We start from the raw sequence: 11,120 nt of genomic DNA, 5'->3' as shown, positions 1-11,120 counted from the left end.
CTGACTTGTAATTCACTCCTAGATAATGACTTCAGGGAACTTTTTATTCAGCAGATCTGTGAAACTTGTAGGCAAAGCAAACTTTCCTGTTTCCCTTGTAGTGTTCTAGTTCATTCCAACTAATAATGTGCACATCATTCAGCAGATGGTAAAATAATTAAATAACTTCAGATATGTTTTCCCCTCAGAACTAAAGGTCACTGTTCCCAGTTCTGCCTAGAGAAGGCTGAGGAAACTGTGTACTCCTTAGTTACACTGAACAATTGACAAGAACTCTTTCACTTGAAATATCTAATATCTCATGGCTCTTCAGCCCACCTGTTCCTCCTAGCACAAAATCCCCCTAAAAATAGAGAAAAACTCTTCCAAAGAGTCTTTACCCTGTTAGATAAGGCTGCTGAAGCTGAACACCTCTAGAGCAGAGCTTTAACATAGCAACATGCAATTCAAGCTGATAAAAAAATGTGCATTTTTTTTTCCTAAGACACTGAAAGTTAAAAAAAAAAAAAAACAAACTCTTTCTCTCAACATCAGGTCTACAGTCAAAATATATTAATAATATGTTACCTTTTTTACTTTCCAAGACATATAATTTGTAGATTTTTGAACAATAGAGTTCATCAACACCAATGCATCATGTTTTGGTGTTGAAATCCATGGCTTAGAAGTTCTTTGCTTATAGAGAGATTGAATGCAAGTGGTTTAGCAGTACCAGTATGAGTCAGAACTACAGACTCATTGAGGTGGGAAAGAGGGAGATCCTTTTGCAGCAATCTTGAGTCCAGTCAAAGTCAAGTCTATTTCCTACTCAAAGCAAGGTCAATACTGAAATCCAACCACATCATTTAGGACTTTCTCCAGCCTGGTGTCAAAAGGCCCTAAGGGTGAAGATTCCACAGCCTGCATAGACAAGCTTTTCCATGCCTTAATTAACCTTCTAGTGATTTTTTTCTCCCTTTTTTCTCCATTTGAATGTGACTATATTTTTGTAAATGTGCAGTAACTTCGTGAAGACAAAAATTCAAATTCCAGTTAAAATGTATTGAGTTGGAAAGAACGACAATCCCATCTGTAACTATACAAACAATGACCTGCAGAACTGTAGATTATGCAACCAGGGCTGTTTGAGTGGTTCTCCAAGTGGAGTCTGCTTTTACTTTTCCTGAATAGAATCAAAATGTGGGTTACAAATGCTGTGTAGCACTCCAGCTTCTACAAAGCTTCTAAACTGCTCTTGTATGTTTGCATGCATGTCTCCATACACATCGTTGATTCCAGGGCCTCTGCTGTCATGCCAGGCCTGTAATTCTGCATTAGTGATAAATATTTCCTTCTCCACAGAATGACTACTTGTTACTGCAGCTTAGATCAAATCTGGTTTTCAACACAGAGGTTAAAGTAAATGAAATTTGGCATAGCCACCTCATAAGGAAAATTGATGCTACATCTAAACAAGTTAAGACAGCACTCCAGACAAGCCTATGTGAGTTCAAGCAAAACAAATCTGACATCTCTCAGTCCTGAGGCTTTGAAAGCCTGCAGCTCTTTATTAATAATGGCAATGCAGTATTTACTGGCCTGCAGACCAGCATCCTATATTACCAGGTTGTCATCTTAGATATCACGAGTTCTAACGTCATTATAGCGCAAGGATTCCGTACTGCCAGGGCTTCATACCTTCTCAATGCTTCTCACAAGGAGCTCCTCTATGCACTGCCTGGTCCTCACAGCAGTCATCTGACTGCTCTTACTCCAGATCACACCAATCCAACTTTTATACCACTTGTTCTTATTGGCTACAGGTGTGGCCTGTTAAGATCAGGCCTGGTTCTAATCTTTAGTAATTGGTCCAGCTGCAACTCATTGGGGGATAACATTACCTTCTATACCACCTTCATTTACCCATACTATATCCCCCTACACCAGGTCGTTGATGCAATTACAGCTCTGTAGATCAAAAAATATTTGCGTTATAGATGGAAATAGATGTTATTCAGACTCAGTCCCCAAAGGATATTTTTCCTGCCTAATTTCTTGTGAGCTACACAAGCCTAGCAAGATGGTTTTTTGTTAAGAGTTTTGGAAGCCTCAGGCCAAAATGTTTTGATTACTGAGGTAAAAAAGAAAACCACCAGAGCAGCTTTGAGGTACAAATGACAACACTACTGGGAAAAATCTGATTTTCATGGCGGCAGTTCAGTAACTGTCTTCATATTCATCTCAACAGCGTGGTGTAAGAAAGTGCTTTAGAAAGAAGACAACAGAAGGGCCCCGCTGAGGCTGGCAGGATCCTGGCTGTTCTTGCCAGAATGGGGTCCGTGGTGCCGAGGCTCCAGGCGTGGGCGAGCTACATTTCATCCTGTTGCGCAGCCCCAGGGGTTTGTGGGGCAGGGTATTGGTAGCCATGGGATTACAGGGCTGCCTTCTGTGAGAAGCTGCTGGAAGTTTCCCCTTCCAGAAGAGCTGGTGCCAGCTGGCCCCAAGGTGGACCTGCCACTGTTTTGCCCAGGATAGGCATTCACTGTCCAGGAGCCTTTGGCCACACTCCCTGTGCCCTGCCCTGATGAGGCAGAGAGGAGCTCTGGCATCCAGACAAGGCCAGCACCCCACAGCTGTGTAGGCATACACACAACCTGAGACTGCAAAATTATTCCTGATTGCTGATTCAGTAAAAATGACTTTTTGCAAAAAGAGAAAGTTAATATTTAAGAAAGGCTTTAGGTCAGATAGCTGCTTTTCTGAGCATAAGCAGCCATTTTCTTTATGCTGTTAATTTTTCTGTCTGAATAAAATAAAAAACAATGGATAATTCACCAAAAATTTTCCTTTTCATATTTGACCACTAGATGATCCTGTTACTCATGAATGAGAAAAAATGAAAATAAAAATAGAGGAAGAGAAAAAGAAAAATAAATAGAAAAAAAAAAGATTACAAAAATGAACATAAATGTAAATTTACAATGCATTTCTGGAATCAGAGATTAATTACACAACTAAATTAATGGTTTAGGCAATGAAAGTGAGCACCATTTCTAAGAGAAAATAAAATATTGCATTGTGCCACAAAATTCTAAAATTTTACGATTCAGCAGATCTGTTGTGCCATCCTGTTGTGCCCCAGCAAATATCTTACTTTAAATTTGATCATTTCAAAACAAAATTTCAATTTTTCATTGAACACTGGTTTAAAAAAATTAAGACCTTAATGTCATCACTTCACATAGAAGAATAGCAATAGAAATTATAAAAATAAAGACAAACATTTCCCAGTACTAACATTCTTTTGAAAACTCAGAGATCAGCAGCAAGGTTAACTGTAACTCTGGGTTTAGTGAGTTATCTGAAGGATCTGGTGTTGCTCTGGATGACGCTTTCTTCATCATCTTTGTGCTCAAATTATAAGGCAATGTGCCAAAATCCTGAAATAAAAGGAACAAAACCCAAGGTCTGAATGCAATTTAGGTCCTTTCAAAGCAGTGAACATTTGGCCCACAAAGTTTTTCTCACACCTGAAGAAAGTGCCTCGTGATTTCTTTTTCTCCATGGTCTATTCCATGCCACTGTGGAATGCAGAGCTACGTGAGCCTACATTAAGCAAAAGACGGATTGCACTCCAGCGTCCCTGGGGAGTGGATCCACATCTGTTCCCAGGCACAGACAACCCTCTGCAGATTCAGCCTGTTGGTTATGGAGCCCTCAGATCACTGTGTGGCGTTTCCATCATGTGCCACAAAGGCCGTGGGGCTCGGGGGTGGAGTTGCAATTTGACATGATTCCATTTGGGATTGAGCAATGTCTGAATAACAGAGGATGGAATCCTGCTCCCTGAGGGGTAGGGCTGAGTGCAGGGCTGGAGACAGCTCCTGCCCAGTGCAGAGGGGCCCGAGGACTCCCTGACCGGCCCCTGTGGGCCGATCCCCGGCTTGCAAAGGCCATGAAGGCCCTGCCACGGCAGCCCCCAGGTCTTTGGCACCTCTGCACTGCAGCAGGGGCGGAGTGCGTGGGTCCAGGAGGGGCCACAGCCAGCCAGGGACACAGGTGGGAGGCCCAGTGCGGGCCAGGGACGCTTCCCACAGCCCAGCCCTGACAGACCCTGGAGCCCCTGGGCACACTGAGAGCCAACATCCACCCCAACACCACAGAAAGGAAACTTAAAACTGCGCCTTGACCTCCAACTGGAACAACCTCCCTCCATTTTTCCCTCCAGAATGGGATGCAGCCACCATTTTTGGCCTAGCAGAGATTCTGCCTTAAAGCAAGGCCTGCGCACTTGCTTTTACCTCAGCATTTTCGCACTGCTGACACTGGATTTGGGAAAGCTGCCAAACCTGGACTGTGTTTGCATATTTCTTTGAGATATTAGAGAATGAGGGTGCCTAACAGAGCAGAGGCAGGAATTTGCTGTGCCTCAGCCAGTGGCACAAGGTGGAAGCAATGCCCGGATCCATGGTGTGTTCTCAGGCACCTTCAGCCCCCGCACAGGGAGCGCTCGCTTGCCTCAAACCGCTGGGGCGAACGAGGCAAGAGCTGAGGTCTGGCTTGGGCCAGGCACAAGCTGACTGTGCAGCAGGAAACCTGCTGGTTTCACTGATGCCACAGGCTGGAATAACTGATTGGCACAGCCCAGTGCCCTCAGTGACCCTGACCCCAGGCTTGATTTGTCATAAGGAAGGGATAAACTCTGTACGTAGGCACTGCTCATAGCTGACAGCCCACAAGGTGGCTGCTCTGGGATACAAGTGTGTGTGCATGGATCAGCCCTGGAAATACTGCACTTTGGCTTAGCCATTTTAGCCACCTTGGATTGGTTTTTTTCTCTCCAGTGTTTTTGTTACACAGGAACTGGAGTGCTGCATTGCCTTAAAACCTACCACTGCATCGCCACTTTTTATGAGGGGATAAAGTTACATCTAATTCATTAAGGGAAAAACATTACTCTTTGATTTGAATGCCATTTATTATTCAATAGAGCCATTCATGTTCAAAACGCAGAGAACATATGGGGGAAACAGTAATGCACAGACCAAACAGAGGAGGCTATTTCTCCCGAATTACAACTTGGCATCAACATGAATGGCAATAAATGGATCTTCAGCATCAGTATTAATCTGGAAATTAGCCATTCCATCACCAGAAACATACACCTGCTTTCCAGTACATTTGTTGTTCTCCTTTTGTCCAGAAATAACATCACAGTAGGTACCAGCGGGCAGCCCAGTTTGCACATAGACATTCATATTCCTAGGAGAAAACAAACACGATTCATGCATTGCTTTTAAATCAGGTATTTCAAATGGTGTGTAATATTTCTGAACATGATCTTACTCCCCTTTTTGAAGGGCATTGTAAAGCACGAGCTTTCTGATCCCAGCCCTCCTACACTCCCATTTTATCTCTCTGGACCCAGTATGCACTCCAATAACTCACAGTGGATTGCTGATGAGGGCTGCTATTGTTCCCTCTGGAGACGCTGTATCTGCCACCAACTTACCAATCATCATTATTGAAGATGATGAAGCCTTTATTCCCACGGCCAAAAGCCACTTGATTGCTGCCATTGTCCCACCAGTTGGAGAAAGGCTCGCCATCCACCACGTTGCGGAAGATAACCATGTTCCTGAAAACACAAGCAATGTCTGCCACTGCACCTGCAACTCCTCTAAGGCCACATGGAGCAGGAAGCAAAAGCTTTTACTTCTTGTTTCTCCCCGGTGCCCTACCTGATCTGACGCCAGCGATGCTCACAAACCCAGTCGTTGCCACAGGTCGTGTCCGGATTGATTGTAACGGGCTTTATGGAGCCATCTGAGTAACTTGGGGGTCCATACCAGTCGTTGACATCCTGTCATTGAAAAGAATGGTTTCTATCTTCTGACTGAAAATGCAGAGAGCCCTTCTGGTGAACAAAGCTAGAGGGAGCATCAAAGTTGCACTGGCTACATCCAGCCTGGGACAGGGACATCACTTGACAACCTGAAATGCACTGGACTACTTCTCTGGCCCTGCTCCCACCCTTAATCCCCATGGGTGGATCTTCAGCATGAACAGCTCACCTTCCCATTTTCAAAATATCTTGGCCAGCGAAAACTCGACATCACACGTGTTTGCCCGTACGGATGGGCAAGCATGAAACCAACTGCCATTTTATAGAGCCTGTTTGGTGGACAAACAAGGAATGAGACATGGAAGGACAAACCTGCCAGAGAACACACAGACACACAAGCAAAAGCAAGAAGCGTCCCCCACACAAGAGCAATCCCTTACCTGGCATCCCAGAAGGTCAGAATAGAAGCTCCACCAGCCCCGTGTCCTCTCTGGTTGTCGTGATTGTCCACAAAGACCAGGGCTCTGTCGGAAGGCACAAAGCCCCAGCCTTCTCCCCAGTTCCTAAACAAAAACACAGACTTGAAGCTACCCTGGCAATTGGTGTATCCAGTGAATCCTGGATAAGTTGCAGCACCTTCATCCTTACTTTAAGTAGGCCATCTTTTCTCCGTCCCACTTGCGGATCACTGTCCCCAGTTTGGCACCGTACTTGAATTCTGTCACTCGGCCATTCCCAAAGTACTCGGTGCTTTTGATGGGCTCTCCACCCAAGTCAATCACCTGGTACAGGAAAGAAAACCTGCATCCCTTCTTGTCTCACAATGACCAACAATGCAATGTACAGAACTTAACACGAGTTCTTGCTGTATATTGAGAAGAAAGTAATTATGTATTTGTGCTGTGTAGAACAACACAAACTCAGAATAAGACACGAGGGACACATGTAAAAACATGACTAAACATGACTGACAAAAGGAAAGCTAAAGTTGATTGACAATCTGTTGTGGAGGCAATTTTAAGAATCACAACTACTTATATCTGAAGGGCTGCTCTAAGTAAATTGTGAGCTCCTTCTAGGGTAAGTTGGATGAAGATGTATTGTTGCTCCTCTGGAGGAGGAGGCAAAAGAGATACAAAAGACAAAGGCAAACATAAAGGAGAAAATGTGGAGATTACCTCCTGGTAAATGAAAGGTTTAGTTCCTGCAGAAAACCATTGAGTGTTTAGATCATGCAGCTTGTCCAGAAAAGCTCTTATGTCCCCAGGCCACATGTGCTTGGCAGCATCAATTCGGAATCCTGCTACACCAATGTCAATGAGATGGTTCATGTACTCTGCAACCTTTGAGCGCACGTAGTCCTTCTCCAGGGCCAGATCCAGAAGGCTGCTCAAGCGGCAGTCCCGGACCTGTGGAACAGAAAAGAAAAAAATGAAGATATCTGTGTATTACACCAAAGGAGGGGTGATAAAGCCCTACTGTCCTGGAGACAGCTGAACACCTGCTTTCCAATAGAAAGCTGTGAATAAATTCTTGTTTTACTTTGCTTATGTGTGCTGCTTTCTCTTTACCTATTAAACTATCTTTATCTCAATCCATGAGTTTTCTCAGTTTTACTCTTCCAGTTCTCTGCCCCATCCCACTGAAAGAGGCTGAGTGGTGTTTAGCTGCCAGCTGAGTTAAACCACAAGTCCTCTTTGGTGCCCAACGTGGGACTCAAAGGGTCTGAATTAACAACGGCTATGATTAATGTGCTAGACAGAATTTGCAGCTGTTATTGCTATTTTGCTAATAATTGACAGGCTCCTGTGCTTGCCATGGGGCTCACTGGCCTCACTGTGCATTAGGGCTCATAGCAGCTGCTTTGTGCTTTGGCTGCAGCTGATCCCCTCACCCTGGGGCATTCTGATCCCACCACTGGCCATGGCCTGGGCTGGCACCTGAGGGACTGCGGTATCTGGGTGAATCCAAGCCAGAGCAGGGGTAAGGGGAGGAGTTCATTGTAACACTAAACATGAGGGTCTAGTCCAAAGGAACTGGGAGTGGACATTGTCACAGAAATACCTTTAACTTGTTGTCATCCAGGATTTGAGAAATGTGTTATAGGGATTACCACAGCAGAAGCCACCAGAGCCCATGAAGGACAAGCCCTACATGAAGCAGTGCAAGTGCAGAAACATTATAATGTACTGTTGCAAAGTGGCTGAAGGGAGAGCTTGAGAAAGAACTTCTACATATTCTAACTACAAAAACCAGTAAGTTGTGTAACTACAGCACCACCTTGCACTACTCTCAATTTTCCAAGGGGGCTCCTTATCATGATCAGCTGAGTTTCTAAGCTATAAAAATGAGTTCACACTGAGCTGAGCACACTGGGCTCATTTCAGGAGCAAACATCTGCACACAGGTTCTTGATTCCTCAGTACTTAGAATATTTTGGGCCACGTGTAGCTATGGTCACTACTTCATTCACTTGTCAAGTGACTAGGCATTGGTTTTGTGAGACACTACACTATCTGATTTTACTGTAGAGTTAACAGGACATGTCAAAAAAAAAATTAAAATTTTTCCAGGGGAAGTTACCTGATAGATATCACCATAACTTTCAATTTCTCCACTTCCAGTGTGACATTTGCCATCATTGAAATCCCAGCCAGAGTAAGGGACAGCTGGAAAATCTCTGTTTCCAGCATTAAAATAGCTTCCACAGGTAGAGTGTGTGCCTGAGCCACCTGCAGCCCCACACATATGGTTGACAACAGCATCCACATAGATACGAACCTGGAAAAGCAATATGTGCGTTTCAGTGTGTTTTGTGGCAAACGTGAAGTGATAGCCAGGGCTTTACCACATCACTATTGAGTTGATTATTTTCCCTTTCAGTTTCTTTGAAGTTTACACCTCCTTTGAGGACAGCAGCACCTTCCCTCAGCTGACACAGCACTTCTTGCCTATCAGACAGATTTTCAAGGCACTTACTCCAACATCGTTGCATCTCTTCACCATGTCTCTGAATTGGTCTTCATTTCCTGATCGAGTACAGATCTTGTAGCTAATGGGCTGGTATCTTTCCCACCAGGGTCTGTTTGGGTTAGTAATGACAATATTTTCATTTGGAGGTGAAACCTGCAGAGGAAATTATGTACTTTGATAAGAAATCAAATGGTTTTATTTCAACATTTTAAAGGAAAACTGCACTCAGGACCTCTGCCCTCAGAGGAAAGTTAGTACCCAAGCCAGTCTCTCTCCCACAGCAGAAGTTCAGGTCTGTGAGATGTCTGTCTTGTACACTGGCTAGAAAGGCATTTTGGTTTGTTCCTGTGAGTTGCCCAGGTCCAGCAGGGCCTGCTTTCCAGGACATGTGCATGGAAGGGCTGAAGCCACAGGAATTATTTTTACCTGTACAGTGACAGCCTTAGCAATGCCAAACCCCACTGCCTCCATTCTTCCTTTAGAACAAGGTCAAGAGCTTTACCTTCTACTTAGCTTTCAGGAGAAGCCTTTCAGCACGCCCCTTTGTAACTCATCTACTAGACATACACCATCATTCATCCCTACAGGGTCCTGCAGAGTCAGGGTTGCTTCTAAAAATAAACATTTCCTACTTCCTACCCTCCCTCCTCAGCAGCAAAGTTACTTAGAGATGACTGTCTCAAACTCAGGCATTATTGATCAAAACAATAATCAAATATTACAATTTTCCTCCTACTCACAGCAAACAACTCACCTGAACTCCTCCAAATCCATTAGGAGCCAAGTAGCGCTCACACTCCTCAGCAATATCCTGCCAGCGCCATTCAAAGAGATGCACAATCGAGGTTCTCTTTGGGAGAGTGTTGGGGTTGTACTGCCCCCAGCAGAGCCCTGCAGCTGCAAGGACGAGGAGAAGGATCTGCATGGTGCCTTCAGTGTAAGGCTGTGGTCTCTTCACCGCCTATTTATGTGCCGGCAAGATGATAAAGTTCCTGTAGCAGGTGTCAAAATTCACATGCGTCAATGCTATCAGTTATTATTTGGGTAGATAAATCAATATTATTATTTGGTTTGTTTTTTCTCCTGAATAAGCCAACAGCTGAAGATAAAATACCTTTTCACAATGATTATACACCATCATAAACCAAGTGGTTCATGAGCAGTGAACCCAAATCCAGAACTGCTCTCTTTCCAATCACATATACCAAGATACTTTATCAAAATTATTCCAAAATGTGGAAAATCAGACAGCTGCAAAAGCTGAGCTGGGTAGTGCCACCATCCTCTTGGCCTTGGGACAGATAAACTCAAGGACAGGACAAAAGTGAAGACATCCTGTCTGATCACTCTGACTGCTCTGGCAAAGGAAAGTAACAGGACATGGCTGGCAAAAGAATGATAACTGAGGAGATTGTGCTACTAAGGGAACTAAAGCAAAAGAGTCTGAGTGGAAAATTTTGGATGAACTTAGAGACCTGTAAATACCGGTAAACTGATGCAACAAACAGCCTTGCTTGCATGGCATGGTCCGTGTCCCTCAATCCCTGCGAACGGTGTCCCGTGTGAGGAACGACAATTCGCCTATCCGGCCGTTCTGGGGATGCCCCACAGGACTGAAGTGCTGCTGAAAGGGAGCAGGAGCCAGCTGGCATCCATCCCTTCAGGTTTTGGTGGTGAGCTGTGGGGGACATGGGCAGTAATATGTCTTCAGAAGAAAAACATATCTTTGAACTTATGTCTAAACTTTTAGAGAAGCCCAGAAAAACAGTTGCTTCTCATTTTCTTAAGGTGCTTTTACACTGGGCAGAATCACACGTTAAAGGGTTAAAGGGCAGCACGGCTTTCCCAGTGGAAGTGAGGGATGAACAGGGGGATGAGAGGTGATAAGATCCCAGACGGTTTTGTACCTCACTCTTTTGCCAGGACAGGCATTCCCTGTCGGTGTCTGGGCCCAGGAGCCTTTGGCCACACTCCCTGTGCCCTGTCCTGATGAGGCAGAGAGGAGCTGTGGTGGGCACCTGGCATCCAGACAAGGCCAGCACCCCACAGCTGTGTAGGCATGCACACAACCTGAGACTGCAAAATGATTCCTGATTGCTGATCCAGTAAAAATGACTTTTTGCAAAAAGAGAAAGTTAATATTTAAGGAAGGCTTTAGGTCAGATAGCTGCTTTCCTGAGCATAAGCAGCCATTTTCTTTATGCTGTTAATTTTTCTGTCTGAAGAAAATACAAAAACAATGGATAATCCACCAAGAATTCTCCTTTTCACATTTGACCACTAGATGATGCTGTGACTCTTACTTGCCAATGATACTGTACTG

At 44.5% G+C, this 11,120-nt stretch overlaps 1 protein-coding gene across 1 annotated transcript; it reads right to left on the bottom strand.

The window, feature by feature from the left end:
* Positions 1-5,051: 5,051 nt before the first annotated feature.
* LOC311156757 (pancreatic alpha-amylase) lies at positions 5,052-9,722 on the bottom strand (the record flags this gene model as incomplete). The annotated part of the gene is made up of 10 exons (XM_084210983.1): positions 5,052-5,241; positions 5,492-5,617; positions 5,721-5,842; positions 6,054-6,153; positions 6,265-6,387; positions 6,473-6,606; positions 7,003-7,233; positions 8,408-8,605; positions 8,804-8,950; positions 9,552-9,722. The coding sequence occupies 10 exons, from the start codon at positions 9,720-9,722 to the stop codon at positions 5,052-5,054; spliced, it is 1,542 nt and encodes a 513-aa protein (XP_084067109.1).
* Positions 9,723-11,120: the final 1,398 nt, after the last annotated feature.

The sequence above is a fragment of the Fringilla coelebs genome, assembly GCF_963513975.1.
Source record: "Fringilla coelebs genome assembly, chromosome: 9".
In the NCBI taxonomy this organism is placed as follows: domain Eukaryota; kingdom Metazoa; phylum Chordata; class Aves; order Passeriformes; family Fringillidae; genus Fringilla; species Fringilla coelebs.
This window is presented reverse-complemented; position numbering and strand designations above follow the sequence as displayed.